The sequence below is a fragment of the Uloborus diversus genome, chromosome 4 (genome assembly GCF_026930045.1).
Source record: "Uloborus diversus isolate 005 chromosome 4, Udiv.v.3.1, whole genome shotgun sequence".
Lineage (NCBI taxonomy): Eukaryota > Metazoa > Arthropoda > Arachnida > Araneae > Uloboridae > Uloborus > Uloborus diversus.
The window spans coordinates 10,821,104-10,840,704 of record NC_072734.1 but is presented as its reverse complement, the minus strand read 5'-3'; the positions used below and the strand labels follow the sequence as shown (position 1 = coordinate 10,840,704).

The 19,601-nt window shown below is 33.5% G+C and overlaps 1 protein-coding gene across 1 annotated transcript; it reads right to left on the bottom strand.

The window, feature by feature from the left end:
- Window positions 1-637: 637 nt before the first annotated feature.
- Window positions 638-19,229, bottom strand: LOC129221220 (segmentation protein even-skipped-like). The gene is given in 4 exon segments (XM_054855674.1): window positions 638-1,057; window positions 1,059-1,160; window positions 4,786-4,937; window positions 19,019-19,229. Coding segments are annotated over 4 exon segments (885 nt in total).
- Between the last annotated feature and the right edge of the window lie 372 nt (window positions 19,230-19,601).

Here is a 19,601-nt window from a genome sequence, read left to right as displayed (position 1 = left end):
TTCAGTTGACTAGTAACCATTTCGAGAAGGACGTCATTCTTCCATTCACTCAACGTTGCAATTGTGGAAGTAACGTTGACGAAAAAAAAAATCGGAAAGCAACTGCTTTGTTCAATTGAAAGTGTAACCAGTCTGAACGGTATACACATTGTCGATTTCCAAAGAGGGTTGCTTAATGAATGGATCCAAAATAAGAACTTACGCTATTAAAAAATAAAAAAAGAAAAAAAAAACAAGAGCTGTAATACTACTAGAAAATGTCTCGAAAACTGGGCTTCCACAAAGGTTTTTAGTAACGATACAGTTCCTTCTCAAGCAAAGTTGGCAACTTTACTTTAGAAGAAGCTGACTGGAATTAGAAACTTTTATGAAAGTCTAGTTTCCTAGAGATTTTCTAGTAAACGAGCATTTTATTTATTTATTTATTTATTTGCAATGTATTTCTAACGAAACTCCAAAACATGGTTGATCCAATTTGTCCAGAGGCCTTACTTGTTAATGAAGGCAGGAAATAGGCCCAGGTCGTTACAGTATATTTTTTCCGATGCGACAAACCTTGTAGACTCTACCCCGGAGGCTACACAAATGTCTCTCACCCAGAAACTGGAATTTAGTTCATAGATCTTCGAGGATTTCTTCAAGAACGCTCTATGTCAGTTTTATAGGGCTGGAACAACTGCGTGGTCCTCTGCTGACCACTCTGTGGTTCGGTGGTTGTGGTGACTCGCGGCGATGACTCTTGGGACCCGACCACAAGCCCTGGACTGCCAGGACTGCTGGGCACGACGGGCCTGGACTGGAACCCGACTAGGTGGCACCGGCACGGATCCACGCAAGGGGTAGTGGCACCGAAAGTGCCATAGGGTGCGGCGTCGCTCCGGACGTAGCCTCCGGCCGTGACGATCGGCTGCGGGGGCGGAGGGATGTGCGGCCGGGCCGGTGGAGGGGGCGTGGCCAGGTAAGGTGCGGCTGCGGCGGTAACCGGCGGATACCGCGTCGCCAGGGATGCGGCGTAGTAGCCGGCGAACGGCGGAGGCAGCGGGTATCCTGAGTAGGGCGGCGGCGTTGATGACGTAGGCTGCGAAGTGCGGGTCGGCGTACGGCCAGGCGAGGGCCAGGCGCTGGCGTTTGTCTTTCATGCGTCGATTCTGAAACCATACCTGAAGAGGAAGAAAGAAATTATGAAGCAATGCAAAAGAAAACGGGGGGAAAAAAAACAGAGGGAAACAGGATTAAAAGATACAATAAAACCTCATTTATCTGGTCTAGAAGGGGATCCAGGTGATAAAAGTAAGGATCAAACAAAAGAATGCACAAATTGAGCCAATGTACACAAACAAGCTACTGTACACTACACAATCAAAATTGTACTTTGAATTCAACGGAATGAAATAAAATACAAAACTGCATAAACAAAATTAAAAGACATCAGAAAAATATGTAAAACACACAAAACAAACACATTATCAATATATTTGTTTACACAAAAGTACATTATCGCACCCCAGTACAAGCCCGTCATTTTTACGGGGGGGGGGAGGGCAAGGGTAGATATTAAATGTAAATTATAACACACAGCAAAAACCACACCCACTTACGTGTAAATACATTGATTTCCGAAAGACAGGGGGGCAATGGCAATCGATCCCCCTGAAACCCGCAATTGACAGGTCTGCCCTTCGTATTATGTTACCGTAAAGTTCGAAACATGATAAATGTCAACATGAGCCGGTAAATATTAATATTCACATGCAGGAAGACCGAATATTTCTATTGAATCACACGCGTGAAAGTCGACAATTCTCTTGTTTCAACCTTTCACGGCAACATATACATATTATCGATATTGTCACACTTTGCGGCGCCCTTCCCTCACCTTACGCCAGCCCAGGGTGCCACGACACCAACTTGAGAAAGAGCCTGGCTTAGAGAAATACGTAAAACTCGACGAAGACAGGAGGAGTAAGCTCCCAACTCCATAATCAGGCACCGAAATTTACTGAACGAGCATCACACATACCTACACTTAATGATAAGAGACAATTAGGCACCATTTTATTAAAATGTAACACTGCAGTATACTGTCTTCGAATTTGTTGAATTAGCACACAAAATCAGGGTTGGGTATTCATGTCAAATTCTTGTCGAAAACTCAAAATCCTGACCAAAACGTCAATAACCTGAAGAAAATGTCAAACGCCTGTCGAATACTGTCAAATAACGACATTATTATGGAATAAAGTTTTTATTAACAGCTTTTATAAACTCCTAAGATTTCTTCACGTTGAAAAAATAATTAAATATAATTTACTGATCGTATCAATTTAATTAAAAACTATATTAATAAATTTAATTAAAAAATAAGTTTATAAATTTCCTTTTTAACCATCTTGTTATGCTGTGAAAATAGTCATGGAAATCAAAACTGAGAAACCTAGTTTTCAAAGTAGTTCTGTTTAATTTTTCTCAATAACTAAACCAATTAGTTAAAATATTTTATCATTCTAAAAATCCTTCTACATCAGTTTTTTTTTTTTTTTTTTTTTTTTTTTTTTTTTTTTTTTTTCAGTATAGCTAATGTATTTCAGCATCAGTTGAGAGGATTTTCTCCAGTTTTGGATTGACCTTTTGGATTGAACTCGGTAAACAAAATGCTTCAAAACTGGTATTTTGTTAATGCATGCTTAAGAGAAAAAATATTTAGAATGAGACTGAATATAATATGTAAATGTTCACTAAACATGTCTATTTCTTTAACTTATTATTTAAATAAATACATTGCTATTGAAAAAAGAATTCCTTTATTCTACAGACAAGCAACTTATTGAATTAAAAAATTGTTTGGGATTTTTTATAGCACATCATTTTCAAAATCTTAAACACGTCAAAAAACTTCCTTTAGTGAATGAAATCAAAATTTATAAATAAAGCTAAGAATGACTTGTTAAGTTTTTTTTTTTTTTTTTTTTTTTTTTTTTTTTGCCAGTATTATAGTTTTAGACAGACTTTGGACGGATATTTAGGTTTTTGACAATAATATCAAAAACCATGCTAAAAAGGGGTTTTGAAATGACAGTAAAAACCGTGGTTAAAATCAGATGAAACCACCAGCTGTCAAAAATTTGCCAACCCTGAATGAAATTCGCAGAATGAAAACGTTTTTAGGAGGCCACAGCATACATTATACATTTTTTAATTGATTTTTTTTCCTTTTCTTTCTTTCTTCTCCCCCCCCCCCCCCCCCCCGAAAGACAGGAAAGTTTGACTCGCCAAATTTCAGCAAAGCAAGCCCCAGAATAGAAATCTCTCAAATATAATAACTTTCAATAAATTTAAATATTAAATCCGTCAAAAATACAAAACAGAGAAAATATGAATAAGGAATAAAGTACTTATAATAAACTGATATGTTTTTGCTTCTAAAATATTTTATTAAAAACACTAAATTAAATTTAATAACTGCCAAGCAAGGTTCGTGATTTTTTTAATTTTTTTTTAAATGAAAAAAGTCGATTTTTTTTTAAATATTTAAATCAGATTTTTCTTTTAAATCTTCAAAAATTTGTAGTTATTAATTACTTAACATAAAAACATAATATATTTCATACATAGATGAATCCATTCAATTTACTTTTAAAACTAAGATAAGTTATCCAACTATTCAATACATTTTTAAGATTCTATAAATATGTTATAATACTGAGGTGAGAAGTGATTTTGTTTTAAGCTATGCTTAAAAATAAGTTTTCCATCATCATGTACGTTTTAGTGTAAAAGAACATGTGGAGCAATGTATTCAAGAAAAACTGCAAATTTTTATTTGGCACTGCACTAAATTGAACTGTAATTTCGGAGTAAAAGCAATATTGCAAGAGTGAAAATCTGTTTAACACACAGAAAGAGGGATCTATTTCGTTTTGCCTGTTGAAGACTGTACTGTATAACGCAGTGTAGTTAAATGTAGAGCAACGCATTCTAAAAATGTAAAATTAATTTAGAAAAATAAAATGAACTGATTTTAATTAAAGACTTTGCTAAAAAAATCACTTGATTGAAATCATGATTTTAATCAAGCTGATTTAAATCAACGAATCCTGCTGCCAAGAAATAAACATTGTATCCAAATTTTATGGTGTATCGAGAAATGGAAAACTGAATTCTACATTTGTTCATGAATAAATTTGAAAATAAAATTATTTTTTCGTCCGTTGTATTTATTTATTTATTTTCATCAGCGGTAGCATTTGTTGTTCAGCTACCCATATGCTTTGCAATTCATATGAATTTCGCATATTTTCATGCAGAACTCGATTTTTCGGTGTAAAGTCGTTAACTACATGAAAAGGGGGGGGGGAGTTTTTCTTCCTCCGAATATTGACCTTTGCTTTAATTTGTTATTGAATCAACCTCATTCCCAGATATTGAAATCTAGAGCAAACAGTTTATGTTGCTACTAAAACTTTAGCATGTAAAAGAAATTTTACTGAAAAGTAAGAATTATAAACAGCAAAGTTAAAGAAGTGCAAGTTTTGCGAATAAATTCAGGAACTAATTTTGGGGTTACAGAAAATAAGTTTTTTCCCAATGAAACAAAAAAAGGGAGAAACATTTTTTGGATTGTACTACACACAAAAGATATCTCGCAAATTTCATGCTTTTTTGACACTGTTGTAAGATAATTCTTATTTTTAGCATATCCTGTTCTCCCATTAAGATTCAAAACCAGGTCACTGTTTTTTACAAAGTACTGAAAAGAGAAATTCTGATACATGAAAGGACTCGTACCTTGATGGTAGATTCGGGCAAATTGAGCGCGGAAGCCAGCTCACACCTTCGCGGCCGAGACACGTAGTTTTCCCGGCAGAATTCCTTTTCCAAGCGCGCCAATTGCTCGCGCGTAAACGCCGTCCGATATCTCCGGATGGAGCTCAGATCCTCTACAAAAGAAACGTAGATTAATAAAAATTTAATTATGTACATAACTTCGGCGAGCTCAAGTCCTCTACAACAGAAACACGATAAATGAAAATTAATTTGTGCACACAATTTCGGATGGAACTCAAATCCTCCACAAAAGATACACAAATTAAATTAAGTACGCCATTTTAGATGGAGCTAAAACCCAGTATAAAAGAAACACAAACTAAAAATTTGAGCACACAACTTTGGATGGAGGTTAAGTAATCTGGAAAATAAACACAAAACACTAAAAATTAAATTATGTACGCACTCCCCTACGCGTCCTTCTTTTTTTAGCTTAAAAAAACGGGTTTGTAGATACGCTATCTCTTACCGTTTTATTGAAAACCAACAAATAACCGAGTAATTTTCAGAAAACAACAAATATTTATCCAAATTAAAAAAAATTTAGGTGTTTAGCAAGGTGACTAAAATTTTTAATTTTCTTCAAAAAAATTGATTTTTTTGACTTATTTTTTTAAAAAATTACATACATTTAAATAAAATATCAAGTTCAAAAATTATTAGCGAACATATTTTGAAGTCAACATTTGCAAATGAATAACAAAAAAATAATATGTTTAAAATAAAAAAATTAACTAAAATTTGAAAAAAAAATTCCCCGTTTTGAGTACTGTGCAAAAATTGCAAAAAATTCTATTAAATGCAAAGAATCGACTTTACTGTTTACATTTTTCAGCTTGATAGCTTCCTTAAATTTACCTTACATTTAATACATATATATATATATATATATATATATATATATATATATATATATATATATATATATATATATATATATATATATATAGAGAGAGAGAGAGAGAGAGAGAGAGAGAGATGGACACTTAAATATTTTCTGGGCAACGTTTTATCAACATAAAACTTCGAATCTTCAAAAAAAATCTTTTTTTTTTTCTTTTTCAATTTGGTCTAGTACACAGAGTTGGTTTACATTTTCAGGTGCAAATTGGCACGGGCCGTTGTTCAAATTGTAGGAAGCTTATTCTACAATCGTTTCGACCTAAAAAGAGAAATATAAGAGGGTATGCGACTTGAAAAATCGACTTTCGTTTTATTTTGGGACACCCTAACATATTGCATATGTGTGGGATACATACACATTAAATGAATGGTATACATTAAACTTAAAATTTTCAACCTATTGATATTCTGTCCTGCAATATAAATTTACAGTTTTAGAGAGAAACTAGAAAAGGATACTTGATGTAGAGAAAACTGATTTATCATCTAGCTTCCAGCTTTGTTCAAGTTATTTTCATGAGGAATGCTAAAGATAAAGAAATATTTAAATAAAAAGGGCATTTTCGGAAAGGTACATGTGTGTTAAAATTTTTTAACAAATTATTTTATACTGGAAATTTCAAATTTTCCCGAGTGAAAATAAACAAAAAACTAAAAAAAAAACATTTTTCCTCAAAAGAATTTCTAGTGTTTTTTAACCATTCCCTTCTTTTCTTATACAGCAATATTTTACAATTTAAACTGTGCTGTTCCTCCTCGCACTTATGTCAGGTTTTTTGTAACCCTGAAACTCGTGTCTACAATCATTATTATTGCTTTTTGTGTAAATTTTACTGTTTTTTTATGATTTAATCTTATCGTAAAGAGAAAAAGAAATAAATTATTTGCAGTTACAGATCAGTTAACTCGGAAAATGACTCTTTGGGTTTTTAGATGATGGATTCAGGGGACATATTATATACTAAAGAACGATTTGTTTGTAGCGTACATTAATTTACAGTGTTTTTGATCCTGCCAAAATAGTTATTATGTGTAAGCTGCTCCTTGAAAATGAAAAGGTTGATTATGATGGGTTGAGAAAATGAGAAGATTGAGTATGCTGTGACAATAAAGTAAGTACAGTGCCCGCCGCTTATTAAAATCACATTCGTTCTGAGGAGATTTGATTTTATAAAGCGACTGATTTCATAAACCGGCACTCATGCGCTGAAAAAAAAAAGGTTTTTAAGTATAAATACTCTAAAAAAGAAATAAATTACGATTAGTTGTATTTTATTTTTAGTCTAGTTGTAGTGTATTATTTTAGTTCAGTTGCAAAATACAGTTGACATTTTAACTTACATAAGGCACATTTTTAAAATTTCTCAAGGGTCTTAAAATATTGGCTTATTGTTGTTTGAATAAGAGAATTTGAAAGTAAAGATTGAGAAATCAGTTATTTAATTGCAGCATCACACTAACTACATTTAGGAAGCTTGTCATACTAATTCAAAATTTCAAATTAATCTTTCACTCAAGTCGTCAGGATTTGCTAGCTAACAATTTTAATTCAATTGTGAAAATGAACTGTCAACCCCTGTAGATAGCTGAATGAGCACGAACTGATTGACTCAGTGGTGAATGAGCAGGGCTGCATGTTGAAACAGTTCTGCGAAGTGGAAAGAGGCAGCACCAACTAATAATACATGGCTCTGAAACAATTCTCTTGAGACTGCTTCATTCTTCTTCCTTTTGTTTCATTCAACTCCCATTTTTTGATATAGAAATGATTCTGTTCTTCCAGATTTGATTCTATAAAGCGGCTGATTTTATAATCCAGTGATTTTATTAGTGGCGGGCACTGTAAATGTAAGTCCGAGAGGTTGAGTGCACTGGACAGAGAAAGGAAAAATGTTAAATTCGCTAGACCAAAAAAAAAAAAGATTGATTACTCTAAACCGAGAAGATGAAAAAGTTGAGTAGTATTCTAAACAGAATGAAAAGGTTGGGTACGACTGGCCAAGAAGTGTATAAAGGTTCAGTATGACGGACCGAGAAGATGGAAAGGTTTGAGTACAATGAGCCGAAAGAATGAAAATGTAAAGGACGCTAAACCGAGAATATGAAAAGGTTGAGTACGGTTGGCGTAGGAGATGAAAAGGCCGGGTACGCTAAGACGAAAAGATGACAAGTTTAAGTTGGCTAGACCAAGAAAATGAAAAACGTTGGGTACGCTAAACCAAGACGATGAAAATACACGCTAGGTTGGGAAGGTTGAGTACGACGGGCTGAAAGGATGAAAAGGTTGAGTATGACGGGCCGAGAAGACGACAAGGTGGAATAGGCTGGGTCGAGAAAATGAAAAGACTGAATTCATTCAATCGAGAAAATGAAAATGTTGAATAGGCTGGTTTACGAAAATGAAAATGTTGATTAAGCTGGTTTAAGAAAATGAAAATGTTGATTAAGCTGGTTTAAGAAAATGAAAATGTTGAATAAGGTGGTTTAAGAAAATGAAAATGTTGAATAAGCTGGTTTCAGGAAATGAAAATGTTGAATAAGCTGGTTTAAGAAAATGAAAATGTTGAAGCTGGTTTAAGATTGTGAAAATGTTGAATACGCTGTTTTAAGAATATGAAAAGGTGGAGTACGACAGGCCGAGGAAAGAAAAATGTTGTGTGCTTGGAAATGAAATGGTTGATCGGAGGAAATGTGAAAAGGTTGAGTACGCTGCTCTGCAGAAAAGAAGTTATTACTCAGAAGATATTCTTCCTATTTCACGAGGAAAAGGTGAGCAACTCCTCTGCATCCCCAGAAGCGGATGTCCTGGCTCGCTCCTCTCCCCCAAAGAGCAGGGGGAGGATAAGAACCCGTATCGGATGTCAGAAGTGGAGTGGAAGGCCCTTTTGACGTCTTATCTGAAGAGCCCTCTGCTTAATCGACTACTTAACCTCTCGACGCCATCATTTCACTCCTCCTCCTTCCCTCCTTAAAATGGACGACACTTTCTTCGTCTCAATTAAGTATCCGACGCTCTACTTATTTATATTCGCTTTAAATAGCTATTGACGGTTGTAATCAAACGCAAGGGCTGGATTGACGTCGAGCGAGGACGTCTTATATAGTTTATTTATAACTGCTTTCATAAGCTACTTAGAGCGATAACAATTGTGTAGGATTCGCGGAAAAAAGAAAGTTGTACGACTAATCTTTTTCAAAGCAGAGGCAGCTCCCTGAAAGCGCAAAAATAAGAGAAGAAAATCAGCTTGTTTGAAAACCTAGAAAACGAAATGGGGTTGTTTCCTTCAGTCAAAAGTAGTATTTTTGTCACTGAAATTGATAGAATAAGCAAAAAAATAATGACATGGACCCAGTAAATATTTTCATTTTCCCAACAGTTATTTTTTTAATTAAGTTTTTTTAAATGTCCGATTTTTCAAACAAGGCGTGGTCTTGATAACGTCACAAATGATGCTCTTTGGCGCATCTTTCTATCGCGTTTCCACGTTAGGATAATCAAGAAGCGAATTAAAATTGTGCTCTACGCTTGCTATCAACCATATCGTTGCCAATACACGTAAGTAAAGATGCGAATTAAGTATCTTGTTCTGTGAATGGCAACACTGAATGGCATTTCATCATTTGTGATGTCATCGGCAGAAGACATAAACAATGAAAACACACCGATTTAAGTAATTTTTTAAAAATATTAAACTTAAACAGAGTATTTAAAAAATGATCAGATCCTATGTTTTTAAGCATGCTCTTTCAGAAAAAAAATACTTTTAAAATTTTGGAAACGACCCCATTGCTTATTTCTATCCCATTAAGCCTATTTTTCCTTTAGTTGTTTTTTCATTTATTTTATTGAAGTCCATAAGTTTCTGATTTTTTAAAACCTTTTAAAAATGTTCATAGGATTTCATTACTTGTTTAAAATCATCGGAGAAAATGCTTCAAAAACTATATTTTAATTTCAATATGGTTTATAGTTAAAGAAAAAAAAAGAAAGAAGAAAAGCCGACTTCATATTATTAAGATGAACTTCGCGTGTCGGAACAAATATAAAGCCAAATACATTAAAAAAACTTCGAGTGGGAAGACATGGAAGCGAAAAAAGGATCACTTCACAACTACCCAGTTTTGCTAGTCGCAAAAGCAAAATAAAGAGGGAAAATTAAAAATCCTTTTTAAAGCCCTTTTAATATGCTTAAAATGAATTACGAGTATTTTATTTGTTGAGAAATAGAAACTGGCAACATATAAAAATTTAAAATCATTGACCTTTCTTTCCTTTGTGGCTAACAATGACATCATTGCCTATCGCGTGAATAAAAGCTTAGATTGTATTTGAAACAGGGTTCGTGATTTTTTTTTTTTTTTTAAATCAAAAAAAGTCGGATTTTTTTTTATTTAAATCAGTTTTTTTAAATTAAATTTATAATTATTTATTATTTTACATTTATAAACATAATATATTTCATATAGTAGATGAATCTATTCAGTTTATTTTTCAAACTAAGATAAGTTCGCTAACTATTCAACACATTTTTAAGATTTATAAATACGCTATAATACTTCGAAGAGAAGTGATTTTGTTTTAAGCTTTGCTTAAAAATATAGTTTTGATCATCATGTACGTTTCAGTGTAAAAGAATATGTTGAGCAATTACTTTTCTTAATTATATCAGTGATGGTGTATGAAAAAAACTGAAAATTTCTATTTGGTTCTATACTGGATTGAAGTGTAACTTTGGATTAAAAGCAATACTGCAAGGAGGAAAATCTGTTTAACACATCAAGAGGGATCTACGTAGTTTCGCCCGTTGAAGTTAAGATTGTATAATCCAATGTAGTTAAATTTAGAGCAACACAAATCTAAAAATGCAAAATTAATTTATAAAAATAAATAAATTGATTTTCATTAAGGATTTTGATTTTAAAAAACCACTTGATTCAAATCAATTGATATAAATCAATGATTAAAAAAAATCAATTGATTTAAATCAAACTGATTTAAATCAACGAACCCTGATTTGAAATCTGCTAAAAAAGGTTCGAGAACTTGGAAGCTCCAAAGAAATTTCAACAGACACAGAAATTTTCGTTCTTTCGATTGGTGCTGATATGTTGAATAGCTTTCACTACCAAAACTGCGAAAAAAAAAAAAAAAAAAAAAAACTAATTTTTGAGATTTTTAATGATTATCTAAAAATACCACTGTCAGCATTGGAAAACACATCAATACTTGACTACCAAATACATACCTTAAAACACTAACAATTATTACAAATAATAAATTATCAACCTATCTTGTACATCCTAAAATAAGCGTTCTCTTCATATGCAAGCTGCATGCAGCAAATGATGGAAACATAAATCGTTAACTTTCCAACAGCACTAATGCTGCTATTAGAGGAGTGCCCCCCCCCCTCACACTAAGAGTCTCGTTCATCTGAAGAAATATATACGCAAAAAATAACTTTGTAAACAAAGCAGCTAATATATTTTTTTCAATTTTAAAAAAATTTAATCGCTTTCTAAAAGAAAAAAAAAATAAAAATAATAAGCTCATTAAAAAAAACATAAAATCAAAAAAAAAAATTGTTTTTCCCCGTTGCCAAAAAATAATTTTAAAAATGAATAAATATACTTAAAAAAAGGCAAAAAAAAAGCAATTAAATATTAACTTAATGAAAATAAATTTTCATCATGAAGAAAAAAGGAATAGCAAAAAAATAATGAATAAAGGAATGGTAATTCCAGGACTTTGTATTTATCAGTACAGTTATAATATTTAGTTTATTTCTGAAATAAAGGCTTTCAAAATGCAATAAATTCCGACAAAATCCACTTTACCGAGATAGTTTTTCAAGTTTGTGCACCCGAAAAAACAAGGGAACCGGTATTTGGTTGTAAGTTGCTAGTTTTTGTTTGGATACATTATCAAATTTAATGTATCTGTATCCATAGAAGGATAAATAATGCAGTTAAACGAGATTTTCGCGGAGAATTCGTATGAGACTGCGTTGGAGGCTTGATCTATTGCAGACAGTGTGATCCCCCTACATGGCACCCATTCTTTCATGTGGCACCACTATAGGCGGATGTCATTAACACGAGAATTTTGAAGCCTAGTTTCCCCACTAGATGAAGGCGCCTGAACTCCTTTCGATGCGAAACTGTACTAAGATTTTATTTTCACCTTGCCAAGAGGGGATCTTTTACACGCCGCATAGTCATACGACATGGACGCTGGCGATTTTCTGCTTGTAGAAAATCCACCAATTGCAGCCAGGTTCGAACCTGCGCCTTTGGGCGCAAGAGGCCGACGCCTAATCACTTCACCACTCTGTCGGCATTGGTTATTTGAATTTAATTTCAGATTGTGATTTGAAATGGTTTAAATATCTTCGTTAAAGTGCAGTGAACCATGAAGAAACAAAATTTACTGTAAAATAAGATAGGGACTTTTGACAAGACTTTTGCAGCAAGGTTCATTGATTTAAACGAGCTCGATTTAAATTTAATGGTTTCTTTTTAAAGAATCATTGATTTAAATCAGTTGACTTTCTGTGATGTTCCCATCAATTTTTCTGAGGATACACTCCCAGTAATCCATTTCGCATAATATGTATATGTGATCATATACATAGTATGTCATAATATGAAACTTTATGAAGCTTGAGGATATGCGATATATGTCTAAAAAAATTTTGAGAGTATACGGTGTATATGGAGTATACCCTATGGAAACACCACTGGTTAACTTTATTTTTATAAAGTAATATTGCATTTTTAGAATGTACTATCTTAACTTCAACAGGCAAAACTACATAGATCCCTCTTTCTGCGTATACAGTTTAGAACAAAATAAAAAAATCTGCAGTTTTTCTTATACATCAGGACTAATATAGTTAAGAAAAGTAATAGGGAAGTTGCAACCTATGAAATGTTCATATTTTGGCTATTGGATGTAGTTAATTGACCCTCAAAATTAAAAAAATTCACCGTCGCCGAATTTTAAAACACCGTGGTTGATTTTTAATGAATTTTTAAAAATTCACGCGCAAAAGTGCGCTCTTCTGAAACGTCACGAGCCTACGTCACAGGGCGCGAATGGACAGCCTTCCGCCGAAGATCCCTTGTTTTCGCTACGGACATTTTGAGCGCGCTGATATTTTTATTTTTTAGAAATTCAATAATCCTTTTGAACACACTATGGAGGCCGGATTCGTTAAAGCACAATCTAAATAATCTTCCTCCAGTACATCAATGATGATATTCGAATATTTCCGAGAGGATGAGAGGTTTAATGTTCCAGAAACGCGAGGAGTTAAATGCGAGGAGATAAGTCTTTTACGTTTCGTCTTCGAAGTCGAATGCGTGACCTTCCGCTTCTCCCCTATCGGAAGAGCGCATGACGTCACTTCCTATGCCATTTGACGTCACAAGCACTTGAACTTTAAAAATTAATTTAAAAAAACTACTTATCGTATCGCAAAATTTTTTTCACCTATGATGTTCATACATGTTACTCTATCATATAAAAATAAAATTGAAAAATCGAAAACTTCCCTATTGTTCAACATATTATTTTACGTTAAAAACGTAACAACATGATGATGGAAACCTCATCTTTAAGCAAAGCATAAAACAAAATCACATCTTATCTTAGCATTATTACGTAGTATTTATAAATTGTAAAAATATATTGAATAGTTAGAGAACTTATCTTAATTTTTAAAAGTTCGCTGAATGGATTCATCTTTCGTTATGTTTAAAAATGTAAAGTTTTTAATATCTACAAATTTTTGAAGATTAAAAATAGAGACGTACCGAGTACTCGGTAACTATACTCGGTACTCGGCCAATTTGCCGAGTACTTGGTACTCGGCCAATACCGAGTAGTTGTAAAAAAATGGAATATTTTTAAGGCAGATTTTAGAATTAATGAAGGAGTGCAACCATATAATATACTGCAATCATTTATAATTCAAATTTACAAGTCAAATTTAAATTTCGAGTACAATGAAGTTTGCTATGCTTCAATGGAGTAAATCTTTTTAATGTCCGCAAAGTAAATAAAACTTATTCATTAAAAATGGAGCAGTGTAAAAAATATGAAATTTTTATACTATTATGTTTGGCGGACTAGAAACAGGACCGTGAACGGGGGGGGGGGGGGGGAGAAGCGGCGCCTGTTGGCCTGAGCCTGTAGGGGGCCCAATATTTTTTTTAACTAGGCATGAAATATAGAGGTAAACAATATGGGGGGGAACCCAGAAAAGTCATTTGTGACGGGCCCCAAAATTTCTGTGCACACTCCCCGACTAGAACTAAAATAGATTGATAAAATTTGTTTTAATTCCAACTTGATTAATCATACTTATTATTTAGTTGTTTATTTTTAATTTTGAAAGTTACCTTTTTATAAAAATTTTGACACAAAATCTTTTACATAATGCGCAATTAAATTTCAGCTGGAATTTTGTTTTAAAAACTATTATATAGACATGGAGGTATATAATACTATTCCAATAAGTTCGAAATTCACCACGTGTGTGTCGGTGGTTCTTCCTAAAACATAATTGGAACTCGGTACTCGGACGAGTTGTGAAAGGCCGAGTACTCGGTACTCGGCCAAAGTGCTACTCGGTACGTCTCTAATTAAAAATAAAAATTTAAAAAATCTGACGTAAATTTAAAAAAATTCGATTTGAATTTTAAAAAAAAAATCACGAACCGTGTTTTGTAACGATTTGCTTTTAGCCTGTTGATAATAAACTGCTCATTGGTAACGCTTTTCATCTGGAGGGGGGGGGGGGGGGTGAGAGCTCATCGGTCTACATGGCCTTATTTGGCGCACAGTTGTGGAAAGGCATAGACTTGACAGTTTACTTAACTAACGCTATTTATTTGCATGATTATTTACAGATGCCTTATGAACTGATGAAGTACGAGTATTTACAATGACTTATACGTTCATTCTTATCCTGCTTGGATACTGATACCGCAGTATCCTCATTTACTTTGCTATTGGTATCGCAGCACCAAAAAGTATTGCAAAATTATTTTGTATTGTTTTCTCATTTAGACAATGATTCCAGGCTTAGAAGGCTAAAAATGTACAGTCTTGAGCAAAGAAGAGACCGAGGGGACATGATTCAGTTGTTTAAATTTATTAAAATGAAAGATGTTACGGGGCTGAAGTTAAGCACTGAAAACAGGACAAGGGGTCATTGTTTTGAGCTATTTAAATCTCAGGCTAACATGGATGTTAGGAAAAATTATTAGTTTAGCACGGTAGTGGAACCTTAGAACAGCTTACCGGAAGAGGTGGTAATGACTACGGGAGTAGATAGTTTTAAGAGGGCCATTGATCTCTACTGGGGATTGTAAATTGACTAGGACCAGTCTAGATGGGCCCAGAGCCTGTTGCGGGTCGTCACTTTTGTATTTGTATTTGTATAAAATTCCACAGCACGCGCACGTTCTGTTCCGTGCTCGAGTTGCTTCTCCCTGATTCCCACGTGCTGTACCACCTTTCTAGTAAACCACAGCGAAACATGAAGCAACAAAATATACTAATATAGTGCAAAATAAGACGAAGCAATTTTGACAAGACTGTTTTGTAATCACTGTTGCTACACTCTTGCCTGTTGATAACGAACTGCTCGTTGATAACGCTCTATCATCAGTTAGTCCACCTGATGACGATAAAATCACGATCTAGGGAAATTTTGCATAGAAAACTGAGGAGTTAATCTTTTTTGGTCTCGTAGCCTTATCTGGCGCACCCACCTTTGTACATAAATTTGAAGAAACATGTTTGCATTACTGATCCTTCGATATTTTTAACAACTTTTTTATGCCGTTAAGGGAAAGAATATGGGGGTGGGGGAGAGATCATACAAACATACTTGATGGGAATCATTCCACACAATTTAAAGGAAACAAAATGACAAAATAAAAAATAAAATGAAAGCTTTTATCTGCATTTACGGTCGTTATTGAAATAGCCTCCCCTCCTTTTTTTTCTTCTTCTTCTCTTTTTTATACGCTACGATGAATTATTACGTTTCAAGCTTTTACTGCACGTTAAAAGTAAAGAAAAATATTTTCTTATTCCGAGATTTTTTTTTTTTTTTTTTTTTAATGCTACGGATCGTTTTGTGTTGTAGACAGGCGCCAATAGCAAAAACAAGTTTTTTTCTATCTCTCTATCTCGCTTTCTCTTTTGTTCGACTTTTTTTTTTTTTTTTTTTTGTCATTAAGGACAAACGAAAATGTTTTTTAAGAAAGCAATTAAATAAGTTTTTTCAACTAGGAGTATTATACCTTTGACTAAGTCTCTCTTTCAGGCTTTTAGGATACACCAATGAGGAGAAATACAGAAAAATGACAAGAAAACATGGTTCACTTTTCAAGAATTTAGGCACTGACATTGAAAAGTGTGCAAGGCCAAAAAATTCGGTTTTTTTCCCGCTAGCAAAAATGAATACAATTTCAATTTTTTTAAAATAAATGATAACTTTGCATGAACACTGTGTTCTGGTAAAAATTACATTCATCCAAAGCTTCTTTTCGATTCTCTTGAAAAATTTAACTTTTTAAGCCTTTACACCCTTTTAATGTCAGTGCTTCAATTGTTTAGTTCACACTATATGAACTTCATATAGGTGAGGGTGGCCCAAAGCGGGTAGTTTTTCGAAGAACGCTCGGAAATTGGATTTTTATGCCAACAATTTCGGTTTTATTTCCTAGCAGGGTGATTGAACTTCAAAACGAAAAGTGATTTTTGTATTGCTTCAAACCCAATATTTCTTTATTATCAAACTTTGCAAGCATTTGAATACCCGCTATGCCCTACCAGGGGGCCCAAAGCGGGTAAGCTTATCTAATTGTGATTTGGTACACTTGCCAATCAAATATGAAATTAATAAATGATTAAAATAGTTGACTAGCTATCTGCCATTATATATATATATATATATATATATATATATATATATATATATATATATATATATATATATATATATATATATATATATATATATATATATATATATATATATATATATATATATATATATATATATATATAATGGCAGGTTGAAAAAGAAAATCTAAGTCAGCACACGAGTCAAGAAATTATAAATAAATATATGATTAAATCCTATACCCGCTTTGCCCGAAGGCACATTTTTTTATTTCAATAATTATAACTTTAGGTTTAAAAAAGAAACCAACGAAATGACTATCGTAGCTTGTAGGTGGATGGTGTCAGAATAACGTAATATTTTTTAGAAATGTATCATTTTTTTTTTAATTTTAAGGTTGTTTGCGCCATGCTGCTTCGCTGCTACTTTGCTGGGACTGAAATAAACTCGGGGGTGTTCATGTAAACACGACATACGTATGCATCGCCGCTTACATACCATGGCGGGGGGGGGGGGGGGGACGAAGGCCTACTCGCTTTGGCCGACCCTCCCCTATATGTTGTGAACAACCTGTAAAATGCTTATTTCGCACTTCAGAATTTATCTCGTTTTTAATTTCAGCACTTTTTATGTGATATGAAGCTGAAAATAAATAGCTTCAACGAAAATTAATAAGCAGCGTCCTTTTCACTGAGAATAGAAAAACTTGCATCGAATGTTTAAAATACTAAAACTGCTTTTGCAAGATAAAATACAGTATGAGAAAAGACTCGAAGTGAAAGAAAAGAAAACAAAGTTATAAATTCATAAATTTGGAGGGGGGGAAATCAGACACGACAGGTTTCGGGGTTACGGAATGTTTTTGCCGGATATCTTTACATCCATAATTTCACATCATTTTGCATCGAAAAAGGAACTACTTGTAACACAAAACACGTGACTGCAGTTTTTTGCTAATTTGTGCATTTACTATTATCGTTGATTAACTTTCCCTTACGCACAAAGGTATCAATAAATTTCTTTGACTCTGGCTCGTAAGTGGTGAAAATTTGCTTCTGAAAAAACAACAAACAAATGGGTCCCTTCCTTGCTCCTCCGAACAAATGTTGCTCTATAATATTGTTTTAGTTATTTTGATAAATTTTGGTTCAATTGTAGACAATTGTTTCAGAAAAAAATACATGTGCGTATTACTCTTTTTACATAATTAACTACGTGCGACCACTAATTTGGCTTCATTAAATAAGTAATTTATTTCGTAGATTTTAAATAAAATTTTAGAAACTTACTTGTAACATTTCCTTTATTCATATCTTTTTTATTAATTTCGTCAGCAGGAAGAGATTATTTCAATTCATATCTCAAAAAAAAAAAAAAAAAAAAATGAGCAAATGTTTTCAACTTTTGCCCACGCCTAATGTAACAGTAAGCTTTTCTAATTACAAATCAACAAATGTATGTGAAAGAGATAATTACATCAAAAAATACTAAAAACCTTTACATGTGTGTGTACGATTTTATGCTTTGATTTTTAAATTATTTCTAAAGAAACGAAAATTCATTTTTACCCAACATGATTTCAGTAGAATAAAATAATAGAAAAAACAACATAACGCATTTCAGGGTTGAAACGCAAGTTTTAGAAGATAAATAGTATCTTAAGTGATTTTAACAGATATAAAATAACTTAATGTGAAAATAATTGGAGAAATAGCAGAAATACGGGCATATTTTAATAGTCTCTCCGAAAATGTATTCAAAACTGCTAACACATATTCCAATACTGAACCAAAAACCTTCACACTAATTAATTAAGAATGTATTGAAGTAGTATTCGATTAGATTTAGTGTGTTACTGAATCATATCAATGCATTTGAATAACATAAAACATTGCGACATAAGTATTGTATGTCCTCATAGAAAATTAAAATAAATAAATAAATAAACATAACCCAGGAGATGCCCACGGGGGGGGGGGCACTGAAATTTTCAGGGAGTAGTTTAGGGGTATTTTCTTTCATGGTGGGTTTTTAATAGTATTGCGGGGAAAGAGGGATACCCTCTATTTTTTTTTTTTTTTTTTTTTTTGAGGGAATGGGTACTTTCGCTAATCAGTAATTAAAAAAAAAAAGGATTGTAATGGGTAGTTAATAAATAAGGGAAAAACATAATCAGTAATTAGAATAACTAAATTTTTATTTTTTAATTATTAAGGGCTGTTCATTTAAGGGTACCTGTTTATGCAGTTAATCATAGTCAGCATTTGGTTAAATATGAACATGTGAACCCGTAATTGAAGAACATTAAACACAATTCCCTAAATACAATTTCTTTAACAAAAGCAAAACATATAATTGAAACTCACCTTTCCGGGACTTCTCATCTTTTCCATCAGGAGACTCCTTTAAAGGGGACATTTTTCTGGATCCATCGTCCATGGAGACCCTGCAATTTTTTCCTCCGTCCAAATTCGACCGATGCCTCAACTGCTCCGGATGTAACCTAAGATCGAACTTCGGTTTTTCCAAGTCGTCCTCCAGCAAACACACATCGGGCGCTCGCAGACCTTGCTGCATTTTAATTCAATCGATTAACCGGATTAGGATTCGAAATCGCAACAGACTCGAGAGAAAAAACGGTCTCTTTGGAGCCAGGGTCCGATCATAGAGCGAAGGTGAGCCACCAACTTGGCTTGGCACCAGAAGTCGGTTGGGATAGGTAATGATCAGCAGATGAGCGCTTCAGTGAGCGGTGTGGTCAACAGACTCCGCCCCCTTGGCTTGGTTTACGCCTACTTGTTGGGGTTGCGGCGTGTTGGCGATTTTCCCATCTCACTAATATCGCCAGATTTGATGGGATGGGACATACTAATTGTTAAAATTTTTATTCTTGACGACCTCAAACATTAGTTTTTCAAGTGCTTTCAACTTTTTTTTTTTCTCGTGGTG